Genomic DNA, 14,521 nt, shown 5'->3' on the forward strand with positions numbered 1-14,521 from the left:
CCAAGAGGATTAGGAAAACTTTTTTCTTTCTAAAATATCCATCATTTCATGAAAGGAAAGCAAATCCCGATATCTCATTAAATTTAATTAAATTATGTTTAATTTATTTTCATTTTAATTTTTTTCCATTTTATTACTTTTCCTTTCATTCTGTGAAGTTTCATTTAATCTCATTTTGTTCTTTGATCTGTCATTTCATTTCCGTTCATGAACTGAAAATTCATTTCATGAGCGGAAATGAAATCTAAAAATTCCGTCCAATTCCCAATCCTCCCCTTCCCTTCCATTTCAATTTTTGATATTTCATTTCCTTCCATGAAATCCTGTCATGATTTTCCAGGAGCTCACTACAGATTTGTAACTTTTTCTGCACGTGTGGATAAGGCCCTTGCTACCTGAATAACTGTTAGGAATAAAACCTCTTCTGAGGGTGAGAAATTCAGTTGTTTCCTTCTATGGGGTTTTTCCTCCATATGAAAAAGAGGAAATAATGTAGAGATTGAGGCAGAAACACGAAAGAGAAATTACAGACAACATCATGTGGCTGTGTACACCTCTAGGATTTACTTCCATTAGTTTTACTTGTGATCTTGTAATTTTCTTACTGCTTCTGAATGTGTGAAATAATAAATTGAATGCACCAAGGAAGGAATAGTAGCTCACAAGCTGCAGTTTTGCACGAAGTTTTCAGGTACTACCACCTTCCTCAGCTGGAAAGGGCAGCATGTCTGGCAAACTAATTTCATGGTTCTCAAAAAATAACTGAAGTGCCCTGCTGAGATGCAGTGCTGAGGTCTTCTGTTCTTAAGCTATGGATAAAAATAAAACATAATGCCTGGCTGTGCAGCTTTCTCTAGCACAGATGAGATGGGGATTTCTCTCTGTGGGTAAAAAAACTTGTCTAATGACTGCTGAATATTTATTTCAGACAAAATGTAAAAAGGCACTACATAAAAGTATTTGTTCAGGATCTGCTTTTTATTCTGTCCCAGCCTACTTACCTCTGTGTAGAATGGATCTGCAATCACAAGTATTTTCATGTACCATTCAGTTCATGTGATCATCTAAGTTACTGCAGAAAATAACTATATGCAGCTCTTACAAGTCTTTTTACTAGAGTCACATTTTAGGCAGAAAGTTGATAGTGAATCCGATTTTTATCATGACCACAGAAAAGCAGCCATGTCAAGAAGATGTCTTGCACACCCCTGTGGTTTGGCAGCTCTGGGCCCCGTGCTGCTTTGCACTCCAGTGTAGATTTCCCTACAAGGCTTTGTGGGTGGCAATTCTCTCTCTAGCCAGCTGCCCCGTTAGACCTTTTGTGTTACATTGGTCATAAAACTTTTGCACAAAACCAATATTGTACACATAAACTTTAGGGAACCATTTCCCCAACTTCTTATGAATGCCTGGGTAGAGACTGGGTAGAGACTGGGCCTCCTTTTTTCTGGTGACAATCACACACACAATATGACTGATACGACCATATTAACTACGATAGCATGATTTTTGTTTATTAGCCACACTTTACTATTCTGTATACTTACTTCCCTCTTTAAAAAGAAACCAAGGGGAAAAAACCAATCAAAATGGAGCAAAACTCCCATGTCAAGTAACTAGTCACAGACCAGAAACATATTGAAGAGATGTCGGAGAAAAAATTCTAGGTCAAAAATTATTCATACAAACAATTTTGCATGTACTCGGAAATCAGGCAAGTTTGCAAATAATTTGTGAACTGAACAAGTAAAAATTTAAGTGGATAAGATTTTTGCAGGGAATGCTCTGACTACTGGAAGGTATCCCATTAGACCCACAATACATGCTGAGTTTCTCAGCCCTAAACCCCCAGATGGCAGTCTGAACTCATTCTCTGAGATGGCAGATTTGCTCTGCTGACATTCAGGTTTTCTCTCATTAAGGATCACGAGGATCAGGCACCCTTTCTTTTCTATAGCTCTCCCTGATATTCCTCTCATATCTGTGACATCAAAGTCTTACTGAAATGAATAATGAATTTGAAAAGATGAACTTCAAATACAGAAAACGAGTATTCTTTTGCTTGATTGGCATTATGGTAGCAAAGCAGGAATGATACTCTATCTATGGATGTCAGCTGCATTCCTAACAATACCAAAAGAAGAAGAGACGTCCCTAAATTCTAAGAGCACCTCTCTAGAGATGTCTGGCTTACATGCTGAAAACCCATATATATAACATTTTATTTAAACAACCAATTATTAAAAAAAAAATACTTCAGAGATCGGAATTATGTAAGAAATCCATCCAATTGGATTCTGTCACCAAATAAGGCTATGAGATTAAACTATTATGCTTTATTTAAAACTCGAGGTAGTATCTGAGAGTCGTCTGATGAGATATTAGTGAATTAAGATTTCTAGGAATCTATTGCAGACATCTAAAAGCAGGAAAGGAACAGAACAAATGATTGACTGATACCCACTATAAGCAAAGCTGCACAAGTGAAAAGCAATCACCCTTACTTATTTCTCTAAGCTTTTGGTTTCAGTGTTCTAAACACCAGGAGACAGTGTTAATTTTGTTCCAATTGCTCACATATTAATTGCAACAAACAGTTCTTGGCCTGTAAATTTTCCAGTCTAAATATACAATATTTGAATCCTCATCCATATTGATTTGTCATAACTAGACCACAAGTTCAGTGTGGTACACATATCCTACATGACTGGTGGGGATGTAACCAGTAGAATCACAATTATACTACAGGGGGTTTTTTTGACAGTGTTCTTCAATATTTGCATGCTTTTTTTCCTGAGACTACTTCAGCCTGTGAAATAGGTTTCTGAAATACTCATGAAAAGTGAACATAGATGGGAATAAATACTATTGCGATGAATTAAGGAAAAAACATTAACATGCTCAGAAAAAATGGCACAGTTTTTGCTTAACCTTCATATTTCCAGAATAATAATGTAAGGCATCAAGCCAAATAGCCAACGTGCTTTTTCATGGAATGCTATGACTCAGATTCTCAGGCTCAGGAATTCAGGCAATACAAAAGAATGAGATTTGGCCACGCTTAATTAGCACAGAACGTCTTATTGAAAGAAAAATTCTTTATGAGCTATGCATGAATGCTGAGTGACATTGTTAGGGTTACAAAAAATATATGGTGAGTCCCCAGTCAGTACGCAGTCAACTGAGGCTGCTGCAGCCTTGATGTCACTCAAACCAGCATGGCTTAAGGAGTCAATGGAGGTAAAAATTTCCCAGGACAAAAAAGGTAATTATGAATTTCCAGCACTTTTCGTTCCATGTTCTTTATCTCCCACTAAAGGTGGCTGTCAGGCTGTGTTTAGATCAGGACCAGTGAGAGGCTGAGGAGAAAGGCTTTGTGGCAACACTTTTTGTTCTCTTGTTTTTATTATGACATTGTCCTTGAAGACCCCTGGACTGGAGCTTTGCACTGTTAGGTGACATACAAGCATAGAGACAGTGCTTGCCCTGAAGAACACCTCACTCTCTATGTATTTCTTCCATTTAGTCCACACACATCATTTCCTGTTTGCTTCCAAAATTCCCTCTTCTGTTTCGACACCCTGTTCTCTAATGCAAATCACAGCTGCCTTTTATTTTATTTTGTTTTCCTTTCTCCTGCCTTTTCTTCAGCTGTACGTTGTCTTCATCAAAACTAATCTAGTTAATTCTTCATTTTTAAACCAGGCTGTGGTGTATGGTCCACAGTTGCTTGGCAACAGCTCCCCTCCACGTGCAGGGATAAGGGCAGGCAGGGATGCCAGCCTGGAAGTCTGGTCCATGAAGGTGAGAAAAACCAGGAACAAGACAGGTTGTCTCCCTCTGGGCTTTAGGGCTGTACATCCTACTGCTACCCACTAGCACAAATGTCAGAGGGGCAGGGTTTGCTTTCATTACCAGAACTGTCTTTTCAAACAAAAAAGCCTGTCTCAGCACATGATAGGAATCAAGTAGGCACAACAGAGTATGTCCTGGGTGCATGTATGGGTGATCTAAACCATTCCTCTATCAAGCACTAGGCACAGTTTACAATTACTCAAATCCCAACACTCATAACTTTACATAAGCCTGAAATGTACCAAGGAGGAATGTGGGTAACTTTATTACACAGGATTTAGGAGACTAAGTGTTGCAATCTCAAACCAGGAGGTCTGGCACTTTCAAGATGGGTATGAGCGATTTATGGTACAGATCTCTCCCCCAACAGAATTCCAAAAATGCAGAGGAAACTGTGGGAAGACAATGTTGTGGGCTTTCACCATACTCTGTAAGTACGTGTACATGGGAATGTACCTTGTCTCTCTGCTAAAACTCTGTTTACATCACATCCTTGGGTGAAAATCAAGAAATGCAAATGATAAGGCTCTGAGGCGACTGCGTAAATAACAAATATTCAATGATTTTAAAAGGTCCAGGTTATCTTAAAAATCTTTTTACTTCAAAAACATAAAGTAAGATGAGTCTGGGATTCAGGTTCTCTAGAGATTGGGTTTAAATATTCTTGTGACTGAAGGCCAGGGTAGTAAACACTCCAAAGGGCTTTGTGACTAAATCTCAAGAATAGTCAGATTGAGACACTAGTCTTCATGCCTTCCACATTACCTCAAGTTGCAAAGAATGAATTTGGAACAAGGCACAGCCAGAATTTCGTTAAGCCTTACAGGCTGTTGTAGATTAATTTCAGCTGGAGATGCTTGCAGCGGCCCTAAGTATGTAGAGAGGAGAAAAGGTTGCTTAAATACAGACTTAATCCATCTCAGAATGATCAGATGAGACATTCTGTCTGGCTCATCCCGCCTTCACCCCATCCTGCCTTTGCTCTGAGTCAGAACACCCAGTCTAGGTACAAAATGGAAGGAATTTCTCCAGTATGCTGTTTTCTCCTCAAAATTAAGGTTTAGAATACTTTTTCTAAAGGCAAGAAGTGCAATATATAGGAAAAGAGAACTATCTGGTGCATTTTTCCATCCTCTGTTCTTCAAATACAACCTTTACTAAATTTCATAAACTGTGACAGCAATAAGGAATCCTCATGCTCCCAGTCCTGCCCCCATCCTGTCTCATGCTCATGTAGGAGCTTGCAACAAAGAATTCAATGCCTTGCCAGATAAGTCTGTTACAGATAACCCAAGAGAGAATACTTTGTGACAGCTATTTTTATATTTTTAGATGGATATTTATACTTTGCATACAGTACTTGCTCTCTCCCCAAGAGTACTAACCACATTACCCAGAAGATACTAATGCATGTATTTGATAAAGTGAATGTATCAAGTTGACATTAGGGTGTAGATGTGCCTGTTGTGACTATTACTAAATTGCTGGTTTTGTTTTCACTTATTATCAAAGACCAAATGTGGAACTCTGCATATGATAGTATATTCACACTCATTTATGCTATTTAACATTAATGAATGACAGCTGGAGGTCATCAGGGCTGCTGAAGAAGGCAGAGTTTTACTCATTGTACTCCACAGATCATAGAATCATAGGATGGTTTGGATTGGAAGGGATCTTAAGGATAATCTAGTTCTTATGGGCAGGGACACCTTGCACTAGACCCAGTTGCTCAGAGCCTGGCTCAAAATCTGTCACTGAACTCTTCAAGGGATGGGGCATCCATAGCTGCTCTAGGAAACCCATGCCTCACATGTCTCAGCAGCCTCACAGTCAAGAATTCCTTCCCAGTATCTCATCACAAGCTACCCTCTGTCACTGCCAAGCCACTGCCCCATGTCCTATCAGTGCCTGCCCTTGGAATAAGGCTCTCTGCAGCTTTCTTTAGGCCCCTCTTCTTGCGGGATGAGGCTGGGCAGTCCCTGGGGAATTTCACTGTTACCCTGCTCTCTGCAGCCTTTTTCCCACAAGATTCTTCCTAAAACAGAAATTCTATGGAACAGGGCTCCTGCAGGAAGCATGTGTGTGCTTGGGTCAGGAGCCCATCTGGTCACAGCCACAGAGAGCGAGCAGTGAAGTGCACAAGATGCATCATTCTTCCTGCACAAAGCACAGTGAAATGCAGGTACAGCCAAGTCCCTGCTGGACACATCAGCCAGAGAAATGCGCTCTGGCAGGCTCCATGCCCTTGCAGTCTATGAGATCTATTGCTGTTCTGGACTCGAAATAACAAGGGCGCTTGTGACACCCTCGTGCCAGGGTAGCCAGTGACATACAGCAACTGAATGCTGTAGACAGAGGAGGCTGCTCCTGCTCTAAGCCACAGGCCATTCTCCATGCCATTCTGTTGTGGGAAATCAAGATTTTCTTGCCCATCCTGTGGTGATTATGTGCAGCACTCAGGCAGACAAGCACACCAAGCTGCAGTTTGAGTCTGTGCAGCAGCTGGCTCTCTGATTGCCCCTTCTCTCCATTTACCAGGCTCATACAGCCCTCTCATCTTCCTCGACTCCTCTCTTTCTCTGCCCTTGTCTCCTCCCAAATATGGAGCCAAGCTGAGGGATCTTTTCCCCCTGGCTGCCAGGCTGGCCCCTCCTGTGAACAGACTTGGTGTTGCAGCTGCTGCTGGCCCACTCACCTTGGCCTTCCATGGCATTCCCGGGGTGCTCTCCTACTGTTCCTGCCAGGTTCCTCTCCCCACAATGACTCCAGCCCTTCCTTTGAGTATCTCTCAAGTGTGACCACCTGGCACATCCATCACCCTTTAGTACTCATGAAATCTGTCTCTGCCTAGGGCACTGGCACTCCTGTCAGGAGCCAGCAGTTTCCCTGGTCATGCTTGGGAATTTCCCAGGTGTGGTGTTCCCTTAGCCCAGGCTCACACTCTGGGCCCTAATGCCCAGCCCATGTGTCTTTGAGCACCACGCCCAAGGTGTCTGCTCTTTTCCTATCCCCTTGCTAGGCTTGATGTACCAGGTTCCTGCAGCCCATGGTGGCTGAGAGCACTCTCCTCTCTGCCCAGGCACTTGGGAGCTCTTTGGAGCCACTCTGTCCCTTTGTGCCCAATGGCTCCTTCTGCAGGTGCTGAGCGTGGCAGTCCTTGCCTTGCCCAGGAGTTGGAATTGCACTGAAAAGATGGTTCCCTGCGACCATAGGCAACTTTACTTCAGGTAAGTCAACCGTGTTGTCTGCCTGAACACAGAAGAGTGTGGGCAGGACAGAGCAGGTTTTTGACACTGATGCTGCCTTTGGATCAGCAGGCATTGCCCCAGAAGGAAATGGTTGCTGTACACTGCAGCAAGCTCTGGATGTTGCCTGTCCTGCTGCTTAAGATGTGTTTTGCCCAAGAATCTGCTGGAGGAGTTGCTTCACTCGAGTAAAGAATTCCACCAGAATCTTCATGGGAAATGGGCAGGAGTTAACTTTGCCCAATGTTGTTGTAATTGGCCTTGGTTTTGGAGAGGGTGTTGCTCTCGACCAAGGCTTTTGAGAGGCAGTTGGCCTTGGACACGACTTTTGAGACAGAGGTAATCTTGGAGACAACTTTTCAGAGAGGGGTGGTCTTGGCCATGGCTTCTGAGAGGGTTGTGGGATGGTAATATAATGAGACCAGGGGTGTGAAATGGTCAAAAAATTACTACACGCCCGTGATGTTGGAGAAGAATTTCCATCTGGGCTCAGGCTCATCTGGAATAGGATCCAGTCATAGAAGAACTGAGTGGAGATGTAGACTCCAGGACGCCTTGCTCTGGCGCAGCCTTTCCCCCAGCTGGTCACTCCAATGACCCACCAGGAATCAGCGTTGTTGTCTTGGCACATGAGAGGACCACCGCTGTCACCCTGCAGGGGAGCAGACAGGATTAAGGTGGTGTTGGGTGGTCCCTGTCAGCACTGGGGCTGTCTCTGTGTCTCCCACAGCCCCTGCCCAGAGCTGCATTCCGGCAGCAGAGCAAGGCTCTGCTCAGGGGCTGGAGCCTCCAGAAACCCATCTGCAAGAGGCTTGGGGTCCTGTAAAGTAGTGCTCTCTGTCCTCTCTGCACAGGGCTCCTGGATGTGCAGAGGATGGATATTTGGCACCTGGATCTCTGGGTTGCCAAGAACACTAGTTGGGCTTTATGGCACAGGGGGGCTCTGGGCAAGCACGGTGGCGGGGAGTGTGCGGGAAGCCCCCCAGCGGTGGGGAGCCGGGGCTGGGAGGGCGACTGAGTGGCCGGGCGAGCAGGCCCTGGGCTGTGTTGGGTGCCGGTGCTGCCCGGGCTGCCCGTCGCTGGCTGGGGGTCTGAGGTGTCTCGGTGGCGATCGCTCCTACCTGGCAGGTGTTCGGATGGTGCCTCTTGGGTAACCAGCCACACAGGTTGTGGATTTCCCCGCGTACCAGCGGCTGCTGTGCATTAGAGTTTGGTATCGATGAGTGAGGTGGATTTGGCTCTCCTGCAGGTGATCACTTGATTTTTGATCTGTGAGCAGAGCAAGGAATAAGCACCCAGCAGCTCCTTGCCTGTTCTCCTCCCCTTTCTTGGGTGGGGGGGGGGATCCCTTTCCCTAGGGCTTGCTTTGCCTCTGCAGAGGCTCTGGGGTGCTGTTTCTCTGCTGCCTGCCTTTGGGGACCAGAGCAGGTCCATCTCTGCAGAGGCGTACGTCCCACAGCCTGACTTTGGCCTCTGCTGTGGGGAAGCCCAAGCTGTGTCCCCAGTGTGCTGAGCTGGCTCAGGAGTCCCTCTTGGGAACTCACCTCTTGCAGTGGACCCCCAGCCAGCCCAGCAGTTCTGCAGCTCTGACACTCTCAGCGTGGCGTCGGGCACACAGGCCAGCTGGATGTAGGGCTGCACTGGACAGGATGGTCCAATTCCAGCAGGGCAATATCGTAGCTCATGTCATCGATTGTACTGGTGCATGAGCAACTGCTTGATATTGCGCACTTCTGCCCCAGGGCCTGGCTGAGTCAACTGGGTGGCCCCAATCACCACATACACCATGCTGATTTTCCTGGAAAGCAGATGGAGAGAGGGCTGAGAGGGAGCAGAGCCATGCACCACAGCAGCCCAGCAGCTGCCAGACCTCTGCGTGGCATGGCACAGAGGGAGCAGTGCTCTGGCAGGTGTGAGTGCCCTCCCACACCTTAGGGTGGGGGAATGTTGATCTGTAGGCTGCTAGGAAGCCTTGGCATGAGCCCAGGCTTCTCTTCTCTTCAGCAGTGTGGCAGCTGGGCTGACTGAGAGCAAAGGGGATGGGAGTAGCAGGTGGTGCTGCCAACAGGGCACCTGCTGGTGTTGTGGGGATGTCCCCATTTCCGGCACCTCCTTACCTGATGGGGTCGAAGCAGTGGGCTGCTGTGAGGACCCACTCTGCAGTGATGAGAGACCCGCCACACAGATGTCTTGTGCCTGGTATTGCGGGATGCTTAAGGCTGACGATCCAGGGCCAGGCCCCTGGCTTGGCATCAGTGCCACCCACGACGCGCATCATTCCATCGTCAGGACCCATGTACTCATACTCATACACCATGGGTCTAAGTCCACATATCCCTCTGCAAGCAGAAAGTCATTTCCATGCTGCTCCATGGCCTGCTGTGGCTCAGGCTGAAGCTCAGCCCTCTGCCCTCCCCACAAGGGCTTGCACGCACAGCAGCCCAGGGAATTCCATGGGGTGTGCGTCTGTCCGTGCCAGCACCTGGCTGCTGGCAAGGAGCTGAGGCTTCCCCATGGCGGGTGGGAAGCCGTGGCCCGGCCGTGGGGGACAGGCAGGGCCCCCTCCAGGGAAGGCCCCAAGTGTTGGCCTGGCTCCCTCCCAGGGCCTGGGGCCACTTACCCACAGTTGTCCCATGTGCCGTGCGCCAGCCCGGCAGCGGTCAGCAGGACGAGGAGGCCGAGCCAATTCATGGCTGCCAGAGGCACGTGTCAGCTGCAAGCACTGAGGGATCCGGGCAGCAGCACAGCCACAGCCGCAGTGCCCGCAGCAGCCGCGCTGCCCGTGGTGCCCTCGGCCCTGGGGCTGATGTCACAGAGGGGTGGGTTCCGTGTCCTGGGCACTGCGGCCTGTGGCCCGGGGGCCACTGGGGGAGGGGCAACATCGAATGGAGGAGCCATAGAATGGTTTGGGCTGGAAGGCACCTTGGAAATCATCTAGCCCTGACCCTGACTGTCTACCATGGACAGGGAGGGATAGCTTGCAGTAGACCCAGGTGTCCAGAGTGTCCTGAGCTTGCCTTGAGAGCTGTCCTTGAACGAACCCATGCCAGCGTCTCAGCAGCCTCACCATCAAGAATTCCTTCCCAGTATCTCATCTCAAGCTACCCTCTGTCACTGTCAAGCCACTGCCCCATGTCCTATCAGTGCCTGCCCTTGGAAGAAGGCTCTCTGCAGCTTTCTTTAGGCCCCTCTTCTTGCGGGATGAGGCTGGGCAGTCCCCGGGGCAGGCAGCTGCTGAGGAATCCATTTGGGGCAGGGAGCTGGGTGTGCAGCTGCAGTGCCAGCTGCAGATTGAGCTCTGGCTGGGGGAGCCCGGGACCAGGGGCCGTGAGCTGCCCAGCCTTTGCATAACCGAGGGCACGGGGAGCTGAGGTGCCAGCCAGGGATTTGAATGGACACGGAGAGCTGCAGCAGGAGCTGGTGGCTCTTTATGGAATGAGACATCTGTGAGTCTGCTGGGGGAATCCCGGGGCTGAACGGGTACGGAAACCCGCTCTGACTGGGTGAGAGTGGAGTGTGTAGGGAATCAAATGGGGCACTCATTGGCTCGCTGGAGCCAGCCGTGCCTCCAGAATGGTCACATAGGGGAGAGGAGTTCCCTCAGCACTTTGGCAGCCCAGATGAGACCCAAGGGCAGGACTGCTACATCATCTGTGAACAGACTTGGTGTTGCAGCTGCTGCTGGCCCACTCACCTTGGCCATCCATGGCATTCCTGGGGTGCTCTCCTACTGTTCCTGCCAGGTTCCTCTCCCCACAATGACTCCAGCCCTTCCTTTGAGTATCTCTCAAGTGTGACCACCTGGCACATCCATCACCCTTTAGTACTCATGAAATCTGGCTCAGCCTAGGGCACTGGCACTCCTGTCAGGAGCCAGCAGTTTCCCTGGTCATGCTTGGGAGTTTCCCAGGTGTGCTGTTCCCTTAGCCCAGGCTCACACTCTGGGCCCTAATGCCCAGCCCACGTACCTTTGAGCACCACCCCCAAGGTGTCTGCTCTTTTCCTATCCCCTTGCTAGGCTTGATGTACCAGGTTCCTGCAGCCCATGGTGGCTGAGAGCACTCTCCTCTCTGCCCAGGCACTTGGGAGCTCTTTGGAGCCACTCTGTCCCTTTGTGCCCAATGGCTCCTTCTGCAGGTGCTGAGCGTGGCAGTCCTTGGCTTGCCCAGGAGTTGGAATTGCACTGAAAAGATGGTTCCCTGTGAACAAAGGTAACTTTATTTCAACAACTAATTCAACTGCAGTGTTTGCACGCACACAGGAGAGGATTGTGGTCAGGACAGAGCAGGTTTTTGACACTGATGCTGCCTTTGGATCAGTAGGCATTGCCCGGGCAGCAAATGGTTGCAGTGCACTACAGCACACTGTGGATCCTTCCTGTCTTGCTGGTCAGGGAGCACTTCCAAATGGCTCAGGCCCATTTGGGCCAGAATCCAGTCATAGAAGTACTGAGTGGAGGTGTAGACTCCAGGCAGATTTGCTCTGGCGCAGCCTCTTCCCCAGCTGGTCACGCCAATGACCCACCAGGAGTCAGCGTTTTTGTCTTGGCACATGAGAGGACCACCGCTGTCACCCTGCAGGGGAGCAGACAGGATTAAGGTGGTGTTGGGTGGTCCCTGTCAGCACTGGGGCTGTCTGCTTGTCTCCCACAGCCCCTGCCAGAGTGGTATTCAGGTGCTTGAGCCTCCAGAAATTTGACTGTGAGTGGATTGAGTTTCTGTAAAGTAGTGCTCTCTGTCCTCTCTGCACAGGGCTCCTGGATGTGCAGAGGATTGACATTTGGCACCTGGATCTCTGGGTTGCCAAGAACACTAGTTGGGCTTTCTGGCACAAGGGGGGCCCTGGGCAAGCAGGTGTGGCTGGGGAGTGTGCGGGAAGCCCCCACAGCGGTGGGGAGCCGGGGCTGGGAGGGCGACTGAGTGGCCGGGCAGAGCAGGCCCTGGGCTGTGTTGGGGCGGTGCTGCCCGGGCTGCCCGCGCTGCTGGGGGCTGAGGGGCTCGTGGCACACTCCTACCTGGCAGGTGTCGATGGTGCCCTGTGGGTAACCAGCACACAGGTTGTGGGTGTGGATTTCCCCTGCGTACCAACCGCTGCTGTTGCAGAGCTTGGCATTGATGAGCTGGACCCTGGCCTCCTGCAGGTGATCGCTCGAGTTTTCATCTGTGAGCACAGAAAGGAATGAGCACCCAGCAGCTCCTTGCCTGTTCTCCTCCCCTTTCTTGGGGGACGGATCCCATTCCCTAGGGCTTGGCTTTGCCTCTGCAGAGGCACTGGGGTGCTGGGTCCCTGCTGCCTGCCTTTGAGGACCAGAGCAGGTCCATCTCTGCAGAGGCGTACGTCCCACAGCCTGACTTTGGCCTCTGCTGTGGGGAAGCCCAAGCTGTGTCCCCAGTGTGCTGAGCTGGCTCAGGAGTCTCTCCTGGGAACTCACCTCCTTCAGTGGTTGAACCCCAGCCAGCAATCCAGCAGTTCTGCAGCTCTGACACTCTTAGGATGGGGTCAGCCACACAGGCCAGCTGGATGTAGGGACTGCACTGGACAGGCTCATTTAGCTCCAGCAAGGCAATGTCGTTACTTATATCAGTTCTGTCATATTTTTCATGACGCAGTAGCTTCTTAATTCGGCGCAGTTCTGCACCAGGACCTGGCTGAGTCAACTGGGTGGCCCCAATCACCACATACAGGGTACTGACATTACTGGAAGGCAGATGGAGAGAGGGCTGAGAGGGAGCAGAGCCATGCACCACAGCAGCCCAGCAGCTGCCAGACCTCTGCGTGGCATGGCAGTGCTCTGGCAGGTGTGAGTGCCCTCCCACACCTTAGGGTGGGGGTATGTTGATCTGTAGGCTGCTAGGGAGCCTTGGCATGCAGCCCAGGCTTCTCCTGAGCAGTGTGGCAGTGGGGAGGGATGACTGAGAGCAAAGGGGTTGGGTGTAGCAGGCGGTGCTGCACACAGGGCACCTGCTGGTGTTGTGGGGATGTCCACATTCCCTGCTCCTCCTTACTTGATCTCGTCGAAGCAGTGGGCTGCTGTGAGGACCCACTGAGTGCTGATGAGGGACCCTCCACACCAATGCTCTGGGTCTGGTAGCCATGAATGCTGGATGCTGACCATCCAGGGCCAGGCTCCTGGCTTGGCACCTGCTCCACCCACGATGCGTGTCATGCCATAGTCATGAGGTATGTAGTTAGACACCATGGGTCGGAGGCCGCAAGTCCATCTGCAAGCAGGAAGTCATTTCCATGCTGTGGCTCAGGCTGAAGCTCAGCCCTCTGCCCTCCCCACAAGGGCTTGCACGCACAGCAGCCCAGGGAATTCCATGGAGTGTGCGTCTGTCCATGCCAGCACCTGGCTGCTGGCAAGGAGCTGAGGCTTGCCATGGTGGGTGGGAAGCCGTGGCCCGGCCATGGGGGACAGGCAGGGCCCCCTCCAGGGAAGGCCCCAAGGTGTTGGCCTGGCTCCCTCCCAGGGCCTGGGGCCACTTACCCACATGTGTTCTGTATGCTGCTGGGCCAGCCTGGCAGCGGTCAGCAGGACGAGGAGGCCGAGCCAATTCATGGCTGCCAGAGGCACGTGTCAGCTGCAAGCACTGAGGGATCCGGGCAGCAGCACAGCCACAGCCCTAAACGTCACAGAGGGGTGGATTCTGTGTTCTGGACACTGGGGGGGTCTGTGCCATAGGGCCCATGGAGGGAATTGAGGAGCCATAGATTGGTTTGGGTCGGAAGTGATCTTGGAGATCATCCAGCTCTGACCCCCTGCCATGGACAAGGAGGGATCTCTTGCACTAGACCCAGTTGCTCGGAGTCTGGTTCAGAAACTTGTCCTCAAACACTTTGAGGGATGGGGCATCCACAGCTTCTCTGGGCAACCTATGCCATTTCCTCAGCACCCTCATAGTCAAGAATTTCTTCCTAATATCTAATCTAAACCTACTCTCTCTCTTTTTGGAACCTTTCCCTCTTGTTGTTTGTTGTGCTGACTCTAAACAAACCATTGCCTGCATTTAATAAAGTGGAAATCTGTATGTAGCTTAATTATGCATTTTTGTAATCTGCATTAAGGCCTTTGATCACCAGGACCTATGTCAATGCAAATTATCGTTCTTACTGGAAATGTGTTGTTAATTTTGGATATTAAGTATTTATCTGAATGTCTTTAAGAACTTTGCTTAAAATTATGGCAGATGTTTTTCAAAGTAGTTTTGTTTTCTGTAGCCATCCATAATGAATCTTTAAAAAGTAGGAACTACTGAAGGTATAACAAACACACAAAGGTTTATTCTGTAGCCAAAGGGTGAATATGAGTTTATCACTGCACTCAAGGCTGTCTTGAAATATCAGCTTATTTGCTGAGTTATTCATTGCCTTATTTTATGCTTTCATTGGTATCTTGGTAGTTTGTAACTTGACTTCTT

At 49.6% G+C, this 14,521-nt stretch overlaps 1 protein-coding gene and 1 pseudogene across 1 annotated transcript; both read right to left on the bottom strand.

The window, feature by feature from the left end:
• Positions 1-7,234: 7,234 nt before the first annotated feature.
• Positions 7,235-9,930, bottom strand: LOC104685737 (annotated as a pseudogene).
• Positions 9,931-11,309: 1,379 nt separating this feature from the next.
• Positions 11,310-13,381, bottom strand: LOC120411649 (acrosin-like). The gene is made up of 4 exons (XM_039568652.1): positions 13,109-13,381; positions 12,535-12,800; positions 12,118-12,263; positions 11,310-11,677 (listed from the first exon to the last, which is right to left on the bottom strand). Exons 1-4 carry the CDS (start codon positions 13,300-13,302, stop codon positions 11,378-11,380), a joined length of 906 nt encoding a protein of 301 aa, XP_039424586.1. The 5' UTR covers positions 13,303-13,381; the 3' UTR covers positions 11,310-11,377.
• Positions 13,382-14,521: the final 1,140 nt, after the last annotated feature.

This window comes from Corvus cornix, chromosome 3, assembly GCF_000738735.6.
Source record: "Corvus cornix cornix isolate S_Up_H32 chromosome 3, ASM73873v5, whole genome shotgun sequence".
Taxonomy (NCBI): Eukaryota; Metazoa; Chordata; class Aves; order Passeriformes; family Corvidae; genus Corvus; species Corvus cornix.

Bases quoted from the DNA above. Each gene is read 5' to 3' on its own strand.
- LOC120411649 (XM_039568652.1), bottom strand. From the start codon at position 13,302: ATGGTGTCTAACTACATACCTCATGACTATGGCATGACACGCATCGTG. The intron at 12,801-13,108 runs GTAAGGAGGAGC...TCTGCCTTCCAG, and splicing joins CACTGCTTCGACGAGATCAA to TAATGTCAGTACCCTGTATG. The intron at 11,678-12,117 runs GTAGGAGTGTGC...GCTCCCCTGCAG, and splicing joins GCACCATCGACACCTGCCAG to GGTGACAGCGGTGGTCCTCT.